Below are 20,029 nucleotides of genomic sequence, written 5' to 3'. Positions count from 1 at the left end.
TTTAATCATGTCTATCATCATTTAACTGTTAGCTTAACAGAGAAGAGTTCTCAAAGCATCTTTGAGAGAAAAGAAAAGCCAAGTTGGCATCTACCTAATACTATTCAGTTTGGTAGCGTTACCTTAATAATTTCATGTCAAATTCAAGCAATGCCCAAGTTTTTGAGACCATTCTTACCTTGTACTCTATACATTTCCATTTTGTTCATTTAAAATAAATTCTAAAAGTTAGAGCAAAGATACTGAATTAAACTGACTCTTCACATAAGAATTCACTTCAGATTCAAACTTTCATGTCGACATGTTTAAATCCTCTGAAGCCAATGGGGGAAATTTGTTAATGCAAAGGTAATAAGACATAAGTTCAAATATGTGATAGAAATAAGTTCAAATATGTGGTAAAAATAAGTTCGTTATTTAAACATTTAAAAGTTTCTTAGGTAATTATATTTTAGATTATTTGTGCCTTTCTCTTAACATTAAAATTTATATATTATGTTAAGTGAAAGACGTCAGACGCAAAAGCCACATATTATATGATCCCATTTACATGAAATGTCCAGAACAAGCAACTGCACAAGGACAGAAGGTAGATGAGTGGCAGCTGGGGCTGGGGGAAGGCGTGAACGGGAGTGAGTGCTAAGGGGTAGGTAAGTTTTGGGGGGTTTTTGTTATTTTGTGGTATTTTTTTTTAATCATGACAATATTCTGGAGTTAGTGAAGCTAGTTGCACAACCTTTTGACTACACTGAAATTTCACTAAATACAGGTAGGCAAAGTATTTCCTAGACATCTATTGAGAAAATTAAAAAAAAAAAAAATTCTTAAAATCAGTCCTTCCTGCCACATCATGGAATCTCTAGGCACAGATACACAGGATCTTCTGTTAGGTAGAACGGCCATTCAGAAAGACGGGGGTTTAGAAAACTGAGGTGACATGCTTGGGGCCATTAAGGATTTAAGCCACAGCAGTCATGGCATCACACTGGGGCCCTGTGTCATGAGACTAACGTGCTTATTTTGGTGGCATTGCCCATGGCCATGGAATCAGTAGGACTTCATCCAAAGCTAAACAGAACCGTAGAAGAACCTGGCTTCTTTGGCGTCCATTGGAGTTGCCTCCACTTATGCGATTTGTTACTATAACTTTGCACATCCCAGCCTAGAGCTGAGCCCCAGCCAACCTACAGACACAAGAGTCAAAATACCAGATTTCTGTTTTAATTCACTGAGTCATGGGGTAGTTTGTAATCCAACAGCAGCCAACAGAACTTGAAAATAAACACCATCTAAACTGAATAGATATAACTGAATAAAGTCTCCTCAAATGGAGGAGGACCAAACATTTTGGACAGATACGTTAACAAGGGATACTATACAGTTACACAGGGCAGTAAAGAAATAAATATGTCTCATCAATAGTTAGCTGAAAAAAATCCATAAAATATTTCTGGCAGCTTAAATGTAAGATACTATAAAATACCAATTGTGATATTAGTATAGCCTTGCACGCTTAACCCTGTAAGGTGTTTTACTCCTTCTACAGGTAATTGAAATAACAAATGTTGTCTAGTTCCAGTCGACTAGGGTAGAAATTACAAAGAAGCCAGTTTCAGCTCAATATAAAACACTTTCTAACAACTAGAGCTTTTCAAAGGTGGAATGTGCTACCTCGTGCAAAAAAAAAAAAAAAAAACTGCCTTCTAATTCCAGACCCATTTGCACGGTCACCTCTCCAGGTGACAGCATATAAGAGATGCCAGCCCTGGGTGGGAGCTGAGTCTGCTACAATGCTTCCCTAACCTGGGTCATCATTACCGTCACCTGGGTCACTCCTCGGCCCCCCTCTCAGAGTCTGATTCCCAAACCACGGGTCTAATCTTTACAAGTTAGCCAAGGCAAGGAGGCAGGTAGTAGATAGTAATGGCCAACCAATGACCTAATCCTCAATTAAAACTGAACTACAGTCTAGCCACAAGTTTCCAAATGATTTTAATGTTGTCAATAGCTTTGACCAAAATGACCCTGAATGCACCAAGTAGCTCTGTTTTTTCCCACTGTTCTTCCCGGGGTTCTCCTCCACGGCAGCCATGCAGGCCTCCTGTGCCTCTGACATGACGGGCGTGCTCCCATCTTGCTTTTGCGCTTGTTGCTCTCTCTGCACCCCAGACATCTGCATGGCTTGCTTCTTCACTTTCAAGCTTTTACCTGCCCACCTGCCCAGTGAGGCCTTCTGTGGCCACCAAGATAGGATTGCAACGCCACTCCCATGTAGACATTTCATATCCCCTTGCTTCCTTTGATTTGTTTTCCTCAGTACTTATAATCCTATAACATTTAACATAAACTTCTTGTTCATTTATTTTGTTTGTTGTTTATTTTTCCCACCAGGATGTAAGCTTCATGGAGGCCAAGACTTTTGTTCATTTCTGTATTCCTTGCACCTAGAACAATGCCTGACAGACAACTCTTTGTTGAAAGACTGAACTATGTTGGGGGTGGCAAGTTATGTTTTTTGTAAACAAATTTTTATCGAAACGCCATCACACTCATTCACTTATGTATTGTCTACATCTGTTTCTGTGCCACAAGAGCAGAGCTGAGTAGGTGCAACAGAGACTGTGGACCGCAAGGCCTAAAATATGTAATGTCTGGCTCTTTACAGGATAGTTGCCGACCCCTAGCGCACTGGTTGTGGTCTGACTCAAAATTTCTAGGTCACTGAACTTGATGGCAGGGGCTGCAGAGAACACATGCCCATTTTTTATCAAGAGGTGGAACATCTTTCCTCACGCCAGATGGGTGATTTCTAGAAACCAGTAGAATGTGATGGAAATGAGGTGAGATTATCAAGCCTACGCAGCAAGGGGCCTTCCAGCTGCCTCTCTGGCTCTTCCGGAATGCTGCCGCCACGTTAAAAAGTCTGAGCGAACCTCTTGAGGTCAGGGTGCACCCCATCCCCACCACGGCGCCAGGCATATGAGTGAGCCCAGGGGACCCCAGCAGAACCAGCCCATAGGCCAGCCCACAGAAGAGTGAGAAATAGAAACGATTTAAGTCACTTAGCTTTGGGGTGGTTTGTTATCTAGGAAAGGCTAATTAACACAGAAAGATTTATTTATGACGATTTTTAGATTAAACCCTTAGGGTAAATTTTCCACTTTTTCTTCATGCATCTTCATACTACTGTGAATGCAGCAGCCTCTTTTGTAAGGTATTTATATATAATTTTCTGTTTATCTTGAGTGGAATCATAGTTTAATAACTAAATTTTACAAATACGCTGAGTTTTGAAAATTTGAGAGTAGTTTTGAGAGAGTTTGAGATACTGTACCTCGGGGCTTGGCAAACCATGGCCAGTGGGATGGCACCTAATTTTGTAAATAAAATTTTATTAAAATGAGGCCATGCCTATTCCTTTATAGATTCTCCGTGGCTGTTTTCCTGCTATATTGGCTATATGGAAGTGCAGCGACAAAGGCCACATGGCCTACGAACCTAAAATATTTCCTATCTGGTCCTTTACAAGAAAAGTTTGTCAACACCTCCTGTACAACACTGTTTTGAATGCTATTCATAAAAGTAAAAAAAAAAAAAAAAAAAAAAGAGAGAGAAAATCGAACATAGCTATCAAGTACACCTTCAAAGCCCAAACAACTCTCATAGTGATTTTCTGCTCTCTTGAGTAAACACCGATTTAGGCAGTTTTATAATAAACCTAGTAAGAAATGAGTATTTTGATTTCCGACACACCATACACCAATGGAGACAAATAATTTCTTTAAACGCTTCTTTGGAAAGGCTACGGTGTTTCAGCTGCTGCTGTGTGTCATGTAAAGCCATTATTCTGACAGCTCTGCTGGTAAAACTGAAGCTGGAATTAATATCCATTATCGAAAGGTCACTGCACAGGGACAGGCCAGCAGCCAGTTTTAAAATGTTAATAACTCTGATATTTTTCAAATATAAACAAAAGGTCTTTCTTTGTTTTATAATTCTTTCCCTATATGGTCCATTTCAAAATGAAAACGCTTAAGCCAACGGCCTGAATTATATAACACAGTTGCGTGCTGGTGATATGTCAATGACTGCGCTTATCAGAGTTTGTGTACTTTGAGGTACACTTACCAGGTGGCACGCACTGTACTGAAGTCCTCATGGATGTCACCTTCCGTAGTCACTGAGTCTGAACATCATTATTTTATGTACCAGTAAAAAAGAAAAAATGCTGCCAATGACATTATGTCACATGCTTTATCCCTCAGAACTTCGTCTTACACTCAATGCAAATGCTCTTTGAGACTTCCTTTCACACGGGTTTTCTCGTATATTACAAAAGAGAAAAGGAAAAGGTAAGTAAAGTTAATTGGTTTAGGTTTTCTAAAAAGTTCTTCCCATTTGGAGGCTGACTCTTCTCATCTTTCAACTCAAGCATCAGGGTCACCTTGTTGTCATATTCTGTTCTGTGACAGCATCGGTGAGGAGGGCACCGCTGAAGCGCCCTCTGCTGAGGTCTCTTTAGGTTAACCTCCAGGGTGCTCAAGTCCACTCTGCAAGGTTCAACCTGCATGTGCCAGCAGCAGGAACTACGTCAGGACCGCCACATGGACAGCAGTGGTTGATGTACTGATTGCAGAGCTATTCAAATGTGTGTGTGTGTGTGTGTGTGTGTATGGGGCATGTGTGCCATAGAATTCATCCTACTGCTAACTGTTAATGTCATCAGAGGAGGAAACTCAGGCAGCAAAAGTCATTTCTACTAGTTCATCTATATCACAGCTCACTTCTACTGGGGTGATTTTTCAAGTATCAGTATTAGACATAACTCTATATGTTTGGAATGGGGAGTTTAACTCTATATGAAATGTAATGAATATATAAATCAGAATTGATCTGAAATAAAGACTAACGAGGCTTCATTCAAACCAAACGCATACATTCAAGACCCCACAGTGGCAGGTGGTCAGTGAGTCTTCACGTGGCGATGCTCCGCTGAACCTCAGTACTCTGGGTTTCCCAACACCCATCAGATCTTTACCCACCTTTGGAAAAACTCAGTCTACATGTTAATAGCCAAGAGGTTTGGCGAGCAGCAGAGCGTGATGGCAAGTCAGACTGGTAACCGTCTCTAGAGCCTGGAATCAGACAGCCCTGCAGGCCGCACGGGCCACCCCATCATTCCCATCCCCTCTAACCGCCACGAGCAGGGGCCAGGAGGAGTTCCCAACCTCTGTGAGCCCCCGGTACCTCCTCCCCTTCCTCACCCCACACTCGCAGCCTGGCCACCATCCTCAGCCTAAGGCCCTCTGGACTTAGAGTGCCCCTTGTCTCTAACTCACGCTCTCACAGGACGCTCAGAACTCCCAGGTCATTGACAATCTTCAGCAGTCTAAACGTCAAGAGGATTCACACATGTCATCCCACCTATTCCCAACCTCTGAACCCCTTCCACTAGGACATATGGAGCTCATAGTCAGTTATCGGCAGAATCCTTCAAATCGTCAACCTCTCACCTATGTACCTTTCACCTTCCTGCTCTATCGGAAACCTGCCCTTTACAGAGCCTGGTCTCCTCAGCAGGCTCTTCAGGTGATGGGCATTTCTCTGCCCGCTCTGCTTCTGCCACTGGGCCTTGGTGGTGTTGCCTTGTTCCACAGTGCGGCTTCTACAGCGACGGTGGACAAACGTTTTCTTAAAAGGCCATGTAGTAAATATTTTAGACTTTGTGGGCCATGCAGTCTGTCTCAACTACTCAACAATGCCATTACACAGGAACAACCAGCCACAGAAAATATGCAAATGAGTGGACATGTCTACCTTCCAACAAAAACGCATTTGTAAAAGCAAGCAGCCAGATGACAGGCGTCAGTGCACTGAACCTCAGATCAGCAGTCTGCACCACCTGCCTCCTCTCCCCCACTGGCCACCATCCTCAGACCACTGAGTCACTTCCCTTTATTCCCTGAGATCAATGTTACACTGACACTACCATTCTTGCCATCATTTTTGTGATTTCCACTTTACAAAATGTGGAATGGGGCTAGGTCTTAAGAGACCTTAAGCTTATACAGTTGGGAGGTGGGGATGGACTATAAGAAAAAAAATATGAATGTGAAATCGCCCCTGCGTATATGAGGGCCCTTGACACTTAAGCTTCATTAGCGTCATAGTAAAGCTATCTGTGCTTCTTCTGGTGCTCCAACTCTTCTCAGTCCACTGAACATACAACTGTAGTAGCCACCTCCATCACCACACAGACAATCCTTCCATGCCTGACTTTTCAGCTCCCTAAGCACCTATCTTCTAGAATTTTGTCCTTTATCTGGCCTCAGCCATGTAACCCCATGCTTCATGGGCCAGCAGCTGCAACGTCTGCAATGCCAATTTCAGGCATCTGACTCCTTATCCACTCTCTCAATTAGCAAATAGAGCTGCTAATAATGTTATAGGCTTCATTCTGCAGTACCTTGATTCTCAGCCCATGTTAGCGAGAAGAATGTTTTGAAGGGATTCGTGGATGGGGTTTTTTTTTAATTGTTTAATGCAATGGTCACCAAGAAGATTTGCAGAAAAAGAACAACATTTTATTATTATGGGTCACATTTTCCAGTTTCTTTTTCATATCTATTAAGTTTTGGTTGTAGACTGGTCATCATGTAGAGAGTTGGGATAACATGTTGTAGAGAGTTGGGATTATACTGTTATAAGTGGTATTGACTCTTGTTCTGGCAGGCAGCTAAATTCCTTGTGAATCTTTTGACCCTGAAGGACTTAGTGTTGTTCTGTGTTAGGACAGGTCTATAGTGGTTTAATGCTTAGTCCTATGTAGTCCATGGTCTAAATTCTAAGGCAGGTCTAGAGTAGCACTCCACTGGCTAGGCTGGAATTCCTACATCTCCTATTACTGCTTGGTTTCTGCTATCTCATTTCAGTTCCCAGTCCTATGGCATCTTCTCTATCCTCTGATAAGCCTAACAGAATGTTTCTTGGTGCAAGTGAAGCCCAGCCCTTACCAATGACCTATGGGAAATCTACATGTAGACTTCTGGGCCCTAACCCTCTTTGCAACTCTTCTCTTATACTCTGCTCTGTGTATACTCAACAGTTCACATCTCTGAATACTGAACTCTACTCCCAGCTCAGCAAGACCTCTGTGTTCTGCTTGTACTCTGCTTCCCTCCCCACAGGGGGGAAAAAACCCAGAGTGACATGAGATTCACATGATGTGTTTCCTTTCTCACAGGGATCATAGCTTATTTCCTAGTGACTAAAACAACTGCTTCACGTATTTGTTGAGTTTTACTGTTTTTTATGGTGGGAGGATGTATCAGTCATTGTCATAGGAGAAAGCCAATAGGCATTTTTTCAAGTGTACATAATAAATCATGAAAACTAACTATATATTAGGTACAAACAAACCTCAAAAAATTATTTTATAATAATCTAAAGAACAAAGTAAATGAACAAACAAAATAGAAACAGACCCATAGATACAGCGGCCAGACTGATGGTTACTAGATGGGAGGCTGAGCGAGAAAGGTGAAGGGATTCAGAAGTACAAATTGGTAGTTACCAAAGTGTCACAGGAATGTAAAATACAGCATAGGGAATAGAGTCAATAACATGTTAAAATCTATGTATAGTGTCAGATGGGTACTAGACTTATCAGAGGATCATTTCAAGTTATATAAATGTCTAACCACTACTCTGTACACCTAAAACTAATATAAAATAATATTGAATGTCAACTATAATTTTAAAAAATAGTCACGGGGATATTAGTATAGCATAGGGAATATAGTCAATAATAATATAACTATGTACAGTTCAGATGGGTAACAGACTTATTGGGGCAATCAGTTTGTGAAGTATATAAATGTCTAATTGCTGTGTTGCTTTGTACACCTGAAACTAATAAAAAAAATGCTCCACATCATATGTCACCAGGGAAACACAAATTAAAACAATAATAAGACACCACTACACACTTAGCCAAAATCCAGAGCACTGACAACACCAAATACTGGCGAGGACGTGGAGCGACAGAAAATCTCCTTCTTCACTGGTGGGCATGCAAAGTGGTGCAGCCACTTTGAAAGACAGTTTGGTTATTTCTTACAAAACTAAATGATTAGCATTAATATTAGCAATCATACTCCTTGGTATTTAAAGAAATTCAAAACTCATGTCCACACAAACACCTGCACGTGGGTGTTTATAGCAGCTTCATCCATAATTGCCAAAACTTAGAAGCAACCAAGAGAAGCAACCAAGATGCCCTTCAGCAGGTGAATGGACAAACGGTGGTCCATCCAGACAAGGGAATATTATCTAGAGCTAAAAAGAAATGAGCTATCAAGCCATAAAAATACATGGAGGAATCTTAAATGTATATTACTAAGTGAAAGAAGCCAATCTGCGAGCGCTACATACTCTATGATTCCAACTATATGACATTTTGGAAAAGGCAAAACTGGAGACAGTAAAAAAAAAAAAAAATCAGTGGTTGTAGGGGTGGCGGCAGTGGTTAATAGGCAGAGCACAGAGCATTTTTAGGGTAGTGAAAATACTCGGAATAATATTATAATGATGGATACATGTCATCACACATTTGTCCAAACCCATAGAATATATGACACCAAAAGTGAACCTACGGTAAACTATGGACTTTGGTTGATAATGACGTGTCAATGTGGGTTCATCTTTGATAAATGCACCACTCTGGTGGGAGAGGCTGACAAGGGGGGAGGCTGTGCCTGTGTAGGGACATGGGTTAATGGAAAAACTCGGTATTTCTCTCAATTTTGTGTTAAACCTAGAACTGCTGTTAAAAAATAAAATCAAAAACTGTTTTAAATTATAATATTACAGACATGTATGTATAAAGCAAAGCCAAGCCACCCTCAGCCCATCCAATCTCATTTGACAAGGTGCCTTTGACCATATATGCTTTTGTTTTGATTGGCAGCAGTAAGTCTAAATACTAGGCTTATACTTCTGGTTTTGGGTCTGTCACCTTTAAGCAGTGCCTGCTGACTTTGAGCCATGAAAGAGTAAATTACTGTAGGGAAACTATCGCAATCTAACCACACTTCCCCTTTTTGCTGGTAATATTTATAGATATTAAACACCTATATTAACTGATGAACTTCAAACAGTACTTCTTGACACCCCACTATGTAAGATGCGGAAACTTACAAAGAGGCAAAACTCAAAAGAATCAAAGGCGAGTTCTAAGAAGCACTTACCTTGTTCATAAAGTAGTTTCATATTTGAATCTTTGCAGGCAACCAGGTTGTTGAGCAGTGCAATCACGCTCTGCATGGTGTTACCCAGAATGTTCTCCTGATGTTCCTGCAACCGATTATAATGCTCATCATAACTATACAGAGATAAAATTACATAAGAATAATAATGACAAATGATCAAATGACCTCCATCCCTTCATTCTTTGCACAAGATTCCATGATTATGTCTTTGCAGTCTGATGAAGCAGACACTTCCGCCCCATTAGTGAGTTAAGTGACTGGGGAGGCAGCCTGAACCATTCAGAGAATGGGCGCCACTGCATGCAGCCCCCTGACCATGAGCTGAAGGACAGCCACGTAGCCCTCTGTGCTTCCGATGGGTGACAAAGGATGACAGTGACCAGAAATCAACCTCATGAAACTTAGGAGGACACACCTGAAAGTCATCTTGAGATCACAAAGAAATATTTCTGCAGACTCAGGAGTAAACTGGTACTGATCTTTCCCTTCTGAAGTCTTGTACACTGCTGATGGCTATGTTGTTAGATATGACTTACTGCATCACTGCTTTGGTGTAATAAACTACACTTGGGACCTAAAAGAGTGAATTTTGCTTTCCCCGAACACTTAACATTGTACGGCAGGGAGTAACTTTGGTCCTAAAGAGAATGAGGAAAACGAATAATTCTTCAGTCTTAATTTCTCATTTGAAGGATATTTCTTCAGTCTTCAGTTCTCATTTTAAAGATTAAAAAAAAAATTTCTTTGTAATTTTTAAGGGATCTCAAAAATAACTTGCTTTAGCTTTATTTCCTTTTTCATTCCTCTGAATTTTTTAACAATTCAACAACACAGAACATAATGGAAACTAAGAAATTTCAAATAACAAAAATAAAGAGAATGCCTTTAAGCTCTGGGACTAGGATGAGGCAAGCCAGATGCATCGGGGACAAGAAGAAAGAAGGCCCTCACCTTCAGGTTCATGCAAATGCTCTCACTATCTGGTTGCCTCACTCTAGTCCTGGCCCTGCCCCTGGACCACTCAGTTAGTAACTAGGCCCATCCTAAAAAGTAACATGTATATCAATTTAGCAGGAGAGAGAGAGAGAGAGAGAAATATATGGTTTGCTGTATTTTGCTCACTCAACAAATAATTAATGTACAGCTATTAAATACCAGGCATTGTTCTAGGCACTTGAGGTATATCAGTGAACAAAATAAGGTTCCTTGTCCTCACAGAAACACACAACAAAAAACAAGCATAATAAATAAGCTATATAATGTGTTAGAAGGTAGCAAGTGCAAAAAAAGAGGAGAGAAAAGTGGGGACATCTGTATTCCTTTGTACTGACTAACTCACAGCCCAAATATGAAGACTGATTATTAAAATGGAAAGCTGGTTCCTTGGACAGACCAATAAAATAGACAAAGTTTTGGTGAGTCCAATCAACAAGAAAGTGGAGGAAACAGTGTAAAAGGTGACATAAAGAGGTTCAAGGAAGATTTGTGGAGATAAGAAGAGAATGCTCATGCCCACTTGTAAGTAGAGATGCCCACGACACTTGCTTTGGCCAATTAAACTGAGTTGGGCAGAAACTTTAAGGGCCGTTGAGGGCTTCACTGTCCCATCATTCCCTCTGCCCTGGTGACCGGAAATGGTCCATACGGCACAGGCTCCAATAACCCACGTCTCAGAGTGAGGACGTGCAGCAGAGCGGCCACGAGTGCTCTGATGGACACACGGCTTCCTGAGTGTACAAAAATACCAACACGCATCTGTCTCTGAAGCTGCTCTGTCAACAGATGTCTACCTTCCACTCATGGGAGCCACCGGGTTTCATGAGTTTACCGTCTACGTTTTTGCCTGACAAGCCCCACGTAATGTGACATAGCGTGGGGAAGGGAGACCACAGAACAAGTCCTTGTTCCTCTCAAGACGATGACAGGACGAGCGGTTTGCTTTCCAAATACAGACGCCTAAAAATTTCTTTCTTTAGAAACACACACTTAAGGGTGGATGTTAATGTTTGACTGTTTCACCAACACCAACTTAAGAAGATTTATGTGGAAGCCATGGTCTGCCACCAATTTCATCTAATTACTCTTACAGTTGGTTGGATGGAAAGGGTGATCGAGAAGCACCAACATGGCATGACATGTTACTCATGATAAAGTAACTAACAATACATTGGAAACCTACTTTTTGTGAAGAAAAGAGAAGTTGATGAACCCTTTTTGGTCCCATTCGGTAAAATAACACATAGCGCTCCTTGTTCAAAGACCAGCCTGTAAGCAAATATCCGTCAGTCTTACTGGAGATAGGAGTATACCCAGCGTTCCTTTGATAGGCACATTTTAATGATTAAATGCACCTTTTCTATGATACCCTTGGCAATACTTCAGTTTTTCCTTGTGCTCGTGGGGTGAGTGCCACTTATGAATGCAGGCATTTCCTTTAACACAGAAACCCACTTTCTAAATCTCCATTTCCCCTGAACACTAAGAACCGGGATCGTAGCCTGGCCAAAGAGGTTCTGGGACTCCTGAGATGGAGGTCCCCTCGCACTGCAGAATGAAGGCCTCTGCTAGCCCCTGGTCAGTCTGCAGAGGGGCAGACATCCAAGGCACACGCTGGTTATCAAGAGCCCCCACTGCCCTTATGACCGGGGGTACTCAGGATAAAATAGTTGATGCAGAGAATAAAGAAGAGACCGATAATCCTGTAACCAGACTGGGAGAAATGGTTCCCTTTCTATCGTATCCTTTGATGGTCACCAGACAGGAGGAGGGTTGAGGGGCTGGGTGAAAAAGGCAAAGGCATTAAGATGTACAAATTGCCAGTTATAGAAACAGTCACGGGAATATAAAGTACAGCACAGGAAATATAGTCAATAATATTGTAGTAACTACGTATGCTGTCGGGTGGGTACTAGGCTTAGCAGGGTGACCAGCTCGTAACATACTCGTGTGCCCATTTCTAACCGCTATGTTGTACTCCTACAACTAATATGATATTGTATGTCAACTGTAATTTGAAAATAAATTTTAAAAAAATGTTTTAATGTTTTTTAGTTTCTTTGTTGGTTTCCAAGCTTTCATAAACTGTGAGCTCCGTTCAATATTAAGTGGGGCTTATAAAAATTATAGAATTATAAGTTTATTTCCTGTTCCCTCTTGTAGGTATATACACTTCTTACATGTTGAGGGGGAGGGAGACCACAGAACAGTCACTGCTCCTCTGACGATGATGACATGGTGTCTGGGGGAACTAAGACAGGTACCGCTGCGGCCTAGATCATAATATTCCCCAGAAAGAATCCTAAATACGTGGGGAGAGCAGTTGAGAAGGTGTAAACACGAATTAAGTACAACTCTATTAACTTCTATCAAATTGAGTTATTTCATTTCTCTTAGCAACTTTAATAAGATTTGTCCTTGCTGTTCACAAACACATTAGTCTACACCGGATAAATTATGCATTGACAAACATCCCATTTTCTTCTCAAAGTCAGAGCAGAGGATTATATGAAGGGAGAAAACATGGGGGTTAGTATGTGGGCCCAGAGTTCTTGGGCACATGCAGAAAACCAGTGTAAGGAGAAAAGGACAGGCTAAGTAAGTCAGACCGAAAAAGTCGAGAACCACATGATTTCACTCATATGTGGGATATCAAACTGAAAGCAACAAATGAACAAGATAAACAAACAAACAAACAAAAACTCACAGACACAGACAACAGCTTAGTGGTTACCAGAGGGAAAGGGGGGATGGAGGGAAAGTAGAAGAGGGTAAAGGAGGTCAAATACATGGTGACAGAAGCATTGACTTTGGGTGGTGAACACACAATGCAACATACAGATGATGTATTATAGAATGGAACACTTGAAACCTGTATGATTTTATTAATCAATGTCACCCCAGTAAATTTCTTTTTAAAAGAAAAGGGAACCACAGGTTTGGTTCAAAGACCATGGGCCAGAGCTGGAGGAGAGAGATGACTGATTAGCGACTGTGTCCTCACTCGATGCTCCTCTAGGACAGCCCCTCCCGCGAAAGCTGTGCCCGAGTCCCAGGTGGAAGAACTGTGACAGAAGGCTGGGAAAATCCCTTAGCTGTGTCATCTCATTTAATCATCACCCAAACACCGAACAGGCTACAGAGCCCCCGCTTTGTACAGATCGACAGTGAGGTCAGCGAGGGGAAGTGGGACTTGCCCAGAACCCCCCAGCTCTGCACTGGTGAAGCTGGGATCCCATGCCCCTCCTCACCATGCAGCATTGCCTGGTGCCCACAGCACAGGAGGAGAAAGGAGGGGAGTCAGGGTCCCCAGATGAGTCAACACACCCCAGGTTCACCAACACCCCGAGGGCCCATGGGGTTATATGGGAGGAATTTAAAGGAGCCCAGAGCAGGGGCTGGAAAGAAGCAGAGAAATGCTGTCTGGGGGCTGCTCTTGTAATGTTGCCCTCCTTCCTTTCATGCCACATGTGCCCTGCCCTGTGGCACCACCACTTGGATCTCCTGGCTTCATAAGAGCCCTTAGCACATTATCACTATGCTGTGAGACGTACAACCCAGGAAGCAAGATGTAGGCATTAGGCAACTATAGGAAAGGAAAGAATGAGCATATTACCCCCAAAAAGAAAACACACACTCGAGCCGCCATTAATCGCCACCTTACTCAGACACTTAGATTTACCACTGGCTGATGGATATGGAAGGAAGCTGAGCTCGGGGGAGAAGGTATCACTGACATCCCACGGCCATTTAAGATTAGGATGACAATCTTTAACTCCTTCATCCACAACCCATCGATAAGCACAGCTGACCTAACTGGTGTGTCCAATGCCACAGTGCACGGACATTTAATAAACGGAGCCCTTGAGACTTCTAATCAAACATAACATTTGCCAGTAGAGATAATTAGAACTGAGGCAGCAAAATTCTAGTGTTTGGCAACACAGATGAAACAACTTCATTAAAATGTACAGCGTTCAGCAAATGAAAGGCAGGCGAGCACTGGACCCTGAAGAATCAGCCTTCTCAAAACTAATTGCTTCAGTGCTTCAAGCGAACAGCTCTGAAATACCAAGGGCACAGCAAGGAAACGCGACTGAAAAATGATTAGCCTTCCCAAAGTGGTTTCACTGTAAACAGAGCATTATACTTTATTCTAATATCGGAAGATGTAAATGGCACTAAAAGACTTCAGATGTCCAGAGAACAAGTTTGGCAGGGGTCTGAACAGCCCAGGCAGGACGTACCGCTAACGATCAGAAGTGACAATGAATGATGGCCACGCTCTCCTGCCTTTGGTGTGGGTCAGAATTCAAAGGACAACCAAGTAAAAGACAACAACCAATCCTAAGGAGGTTGGAAACCACTGCGAGAACGAAAAGCAGAAGCACACAGGGTGCGCCTGCAATCTGCAAACTCTTAGAAATACACACACAGCATATCATATTCAACACGTGTTGGGACGACTTGCCAGGGCAAGAAAGGAGCGTTGCTCTGCGGGGTCCTCGTCGGCCGGGCACATGCTCGCACATGGCACAACGCTGCTGCCCCAGGATCTAGGGGGTGTCCACTCACACTCCTATTCATACGTCCTCATGTAGGACTCGATGCCTAGAGGCCTGGGGCCCCACAGAAAAGGGTCTTGGGAGCACTGAGATGAAACACATGTATTTGAGGGGAATTTTTGCATATTATTGACTTTTCACAAGACTCTCCCACCGGCAGCTCAAACTCAGTGGAATCTAAACTGAACTCATCATCTCTTTCCCCTTCACACTGCTTCCTTTTCTGTTTCCTGTTTCAATGAACGGTCCCACAGTCTGGCCAGCCTGGCCAAATCCTGGAAGGACCTGGGGCCACCGCCTTTCTCTTATCTCCCGATCCGCCATAAAGTACTCCCGGTTCCCCCCGAGCCCTTCCGGAATCCATCCTCTTCCTTCAGATCAAGCTGTCGTCATCTTTGGCTGGGGCCACCGCAATCTCCCAATGGGGTGTCTACTCCCAGCTTCACCTCCTCTACTGCTCACCACCCTCCTCATTCTCAAGTGGCAGAGGCTCATCTCCATTCCTGGGGCTCAAATGTGGGGGCTGCAGGCCTGAGGAGTTCGTTCGTGTGTGGAAGGCTTAAGGCGGACGGCCACTGCCTCCCACAGTCCAGGGTGTGTCCAGAGCTCCAGTGGGACTCAAAGGTGTAGAGGGAAGGCAGGTCACAAGACCCAAGAGATGACAGAAGGGCACTGTCGCTCCAACGCTTTCAATCCCAGAGAAATACTGCATCTTGATTTTGGAAATATTCTCATGACTTATTGAGCCAAAATCCTGACCCTTGAGGGTGGGGAGCAGGAAAGGAAACAAGCTGGATTAAACTGAAAGGGCACAGGTTAACATTAATTTACTCATTTACTTCATACATGGGCTTTCCTGGGAAGGCCAAAATTTGGGGGTCCAATGAGGGAATGTTTGGGGTGTGATGAAGTTGGGGCTGGGGTCACTGCCACTGGGCATTTGTTCTGCCAGGTGTGAAGCAATTCCACAGCTCATCTGCCCTGTGGTCGGGGCTTTGGGGGCATTGCAGGCTCTGAGGAGGCTAAGGGAGAACTGTGAAGTATGCTCTTCTCCCATCTGTCACCAGAAACGTATGATGCTCTCACCCTATGAGCCTGGAGGAATAGAATTAGGTCCCTTCTTTCACTTGGGTCATCATTTGAAGGCCTCCTTCCCTCATTCTGGTTAAAGCCATAACAGAAGAAAATTGTTTTCATTATTTTTTTAAATTTGACTGACAGATACTGCAGAGGCCCTTTGGGAACAGTGAATACAAGTTACTATTCGTGACGCATCCCAGCAGCTGGCACAGAAGGGAGGATTTAGATCAACCGGTGCCATTCGCCAATCAGGATGCTGAGCCCGGCTTTACAATTCCTGTCCTCAGGCAACACCAGTGGCAGCGGGCTGTGGGCGCCCTTCTGGCAGGTGAGTTGCATCGCTTGGCTGTTCCAGTGCTGCCCTTTCCCGTGACGTAGGCTTCCAGCAGGAAGCTTCCATGCTCTTGGGTCCATCAGGGTCCTACGCCTCCAGGAGGTGCACTGAGCCAGAGCCAGTGCTGCTGGGGCAGGAAAACACTGGCAACAGAGGCAAAGGGAAGCTGCCAGGACCCGTGTCCCTGGGGTCCGACTGCCCCATTGATGTGTCTGCCTGGAGTGTTGGAAGACAGGCCAATCTGCCCCACGACATGCTACCTGAGCTAAACATAGGCCAGAAGTAGAGGGACACATGAGAAAATGCAAGTGTGCATCCAGACACACATCTCCTTCTGCCTGTTCCCTGCATCTCTGCCACTGTCCAAAAGTAGAACAATCGTCATCACCACCACCACCAAATAACAAAAACGAAGCCTTGGAAAATTAATATTCAGGCCAGATGCCATTTGCTGGAGCTGGGGCTACAGGCGAGGCTTCCCTTCTTGTGTTCTCGTGCTACAACGGTGTTTTCGTCACCTTCCTGTGCCTGCCTTCATCACCGCACATCTACCACGGGTACTGTAACTGCTGGCTTGTCCATTCTTCACCTGATGCCAAGCCCTTTGAGGGCAGAATTTGGACTTGCAGTCGTGTCCCCAGTGCATAGGTGCAGTGTCTGATCTGTGGTGGCCTCTGGTCAATTAACAACAAAAAGTCTTGCTCAAAGTGCTTGCATGAGTACAGCTGGGGAAAGCAATATACAGCTTGTGTGGTTCTCCTTCAGGTTAACTTGTCAATGACTAGAAATTGTCTTCAATTATGCAACTGAGATTTATTGAGCACCTAAATTTTGCTACACAATGGCGTGAAGCAGAACCACAAAGGGATTAAAAATAATCTTCCTCAGAAAGTTTTCCTTGGGTATTTACTTTTGAATAACGTTCGCCATAGATGATAAATTCAGATCCTTTCACTTTAAATAAAATACACAAAATCTCTCACATGCTAAATATTTGTCAAGGACCCGCGAAGCACTTGCACCAGCAAAATGTACACTCCAAAAATTCTGAAAGATGTTGACGCAGTTTTAATGGGACTCTCCATTAAAGATAATTACTCACAAACATAAATACCCCATTCTCAAGAAAAAAATAGCACATATGGTAAAAATGAATGGAAAGATCAAGACACACACTTATCACAGACATTTTCAATTACCGCTATCTTTTACTGGGGGAGTTTGCAAAGCTTTTGCAATGGGAGTTTACCAGGTATCGTAGTCATGGTTCCTGCCTCAAAGAAGTACTAGTAAATCTTGCAGGAGAAAGATTTTAGTGGGAATTGGTTAGAAGTTTACTTTAACCTAGGATGTAGAAGCACACAAAGGAATTAGAATAGGAAGCAGGAAGAAAACTGGGCTGAGCAAAACGAGCTCCTCGCCCTGCCCCCAAACAGCTGGCAAACCTGGAGCAAAGCAAGAATCAACCACTACTAGACTTTGGAAAAATCTCAGAGACCCATCTAGTTCAATCCTTTAAAGATAAAGAAACGGAAGCCCCAAGAAAGAAACATCGGGAGCAGGGCCAGGACTTCAACTCGGAGGAACGTCTTCCTTTCCCAGTTCCTCCCTTTGCCCTCACAATTCTGCAAACCACCTCAGGGGATAGAGAGTCAAGGAGGTACTTTCAAACTGATGACTTCTGCACGCACTGGAATAAAGCCATAAGTCCGCTCGGCTCCCTGGAGCTGCAGGTTCGACAGACCTACCACCTTCTTTGGAAGGTCGGCTCTTATCTCTGAACAGCACGTGGGAGGTGGGCTATTCCTAAGGAAATGGGAATCCCTCTCCACATCATGCCTTCTGACCCCCATGCCCCAAAAGCAAATTCTTTCTGGATCTGACAAGATTTTTCAACCAGTTTTTGTTGCAGAGGGCTGTCTCTGAAGAGGTGACAGGAGAGTCTGGCCATCTCACACAGTTGAAATTTTAAACAGGGAGCATCTTTTCCCAATAAATTATTCTGAGGAGGTTACAAATCAGACCTCGGGGACCTGCAAACACACATTTGGACTATTTTAAAAGTCAGCATGTGAGGCAGCCCGGATCTTTGTCAGTCACCCTGGAATTTGCTACCCTTGGTATTTTATGCATGTCACACTTCTGTTCTCAGTCTGCAGAACTAGGGCAATCAGCTTTCCTTTTATTAGACTTTGCTTAGATAATAAATTATACCTATATAATCACTTTGGAACATTTAATATGCTCCTTTTTGGCCACACAATGTTAAAACTATAGCATCTTGCAGAATAAATTGATTGCAATGGGATATAATAATGTGAGGAATTTTTCACCTCCTAGATATTTTGTGTCCTTACTGACATTTTTTAAAATTAGCTGGAAGTAGAAATAAGCAAAAACTAGGCAGTGTTAACGTAACATGAGTCACGCTGGACAACCATGGGCAGAGCCAAGGGGTCTTGTTCTGGGAAAAGGTTTGGGAGAAGGAATCAGTAAACCCACAGACCCTGGGCACACACTGGGCATGTACTGGGCAAACAAGAATAAGGAGACTCCAAAAGAGTCAGGAGATTGACCAACTTGACCAAGGGAGAAAGTGACCATATATTGGCTGGTCCCCACTTCTGAAGTCTAGAAGGGAACTACTGAGAGCTTAAATTAATTTCTTAGGCCAAGCCAGGCTGGGCATCTCCTGGGAGCCTTGAGACAGTAGCCGAAACCTGACCCTACTCTTCAATATCTAGTCTGGGACAAACACCGATGGGGGTCTTGGCTATAGGCTGGATATTCAAGACTCGCACTCCCATCGTTCACATCCACTGTTTCTGCACCAAAGCAAGTCTCACAAATCCACAAAAAGTCCCCTGGAATGAGGGAGGAGGGGAACGGGAAGGCTATACTGTTTTCATATTTTTAACTATCGTATCCCAATAAACAAGCCTCAGCTTTAAGAGCTTAGATGTGAAGATAGCTTCATTAGATTTTCCTCATGCAAGTCAAAGGGAGGTAGAATGAAAGGGAGAAAGACAAGCAAGGGAGAGAGGATGGGAAGGGAGGAGGAAGGACAGATGGATTTTGCCAAAAAAGGGACAGTGAGCTCAGTAGGACTGACTTCAGGGTACAACCTCTAGTCTGCAGATGCCTGATCGAAACGGCTCTGCATCGCTAGGCAGCGGTTCACTCAATCTGGAACTAGAAATGAGTTTACAGACCTCGCGTTTGTCCAGCACCGGGTGCCTCTAAATGCTGACCAACATTTCACAGGGCGGTGCACAGAGGCAGCAGCTCCTGTCCCTGCACGTTAGCACCGCCTAATATTAGCCCCCAGGTGACTCAGGCCAAGCTCAACAGAAGGAAGCAGAAAACCAAGTGATTCTCTACAATTCCAGGCACTTTCAGGTGCTTCTTGATTCATGGAGCCACATGTTGGGACTTCTTTGTCCTGCCATGCTGTCACCTGGCCCCTCTGTGTGTATGTAGAGTAGTGGTCACAGCCCTTCTCATATGTGTATTTTTTCAACTTTATTAAATTTATTGGGGTGACACTGGTTAATAAAATTATATAGGGTTCAAGAGTACAAATCTATAATACATTATCTGTATATTGCATTGTGTATTCACCACCCAAAGTTAAATCTCCTGGATGTCATCAAAATGGCGGCGTGAGGTGAGTCTCTGGAAATCTCCCCTGGAATTTACAATAAGTCAAACAACTATAACTCCACAAAGGACTCCCTGCACAGCAGACAGGCAAGACGAAGAGGCTCACTACAGAATTCACCTAA

The 20,029-nt window shown here is 43.4% G+C and overlaps 1 protein-coding gene across 1 annotated transcript in view; it reads right to left on the bottom strand.

Moving 5' to 3' along the window:
- The window catches only part of ULK4 (unc-51 like kinase 4), a 650,099-nt gene that overhangs the window by 417,750 nt on the left and 212,320 nt on the right, over positions 1 to 20,029 (bottom strand). The window contains exon 32 of the mRNA XM_074312876.1: positions 9,249 to 9,354. Within this exon, the coding sequence (XP_074168977.1) occupies positions 9,249 to 9,354 (106 nt within the window). The remainder of the gene's footprint in view (positions 1 to 9,248; positions 9,355 to 20,029) is intronic.

The sequence above is a fragment of the Rhinolophus sinicus genome, linkage group LG10 (genome assembly GCF_036562045.2).
Source record: "Rhinolophus sinicus isolate RSC01 linkage group LG10, ASM3656204v1, whole genome shotgun sequence".
NCBI classification, from domain to species: domain Eukaryota; kingdom Metazoa; phylum Chordata; class Mammalia; order Chiroptera; family Rhinolophidae; genus Rhinolophus; species Rhinolophus sinicus.
Note: the sequence above shows the minus strand (reverse complement) of the source record. Positions and strands in the feature narration are given on the sequence as shown.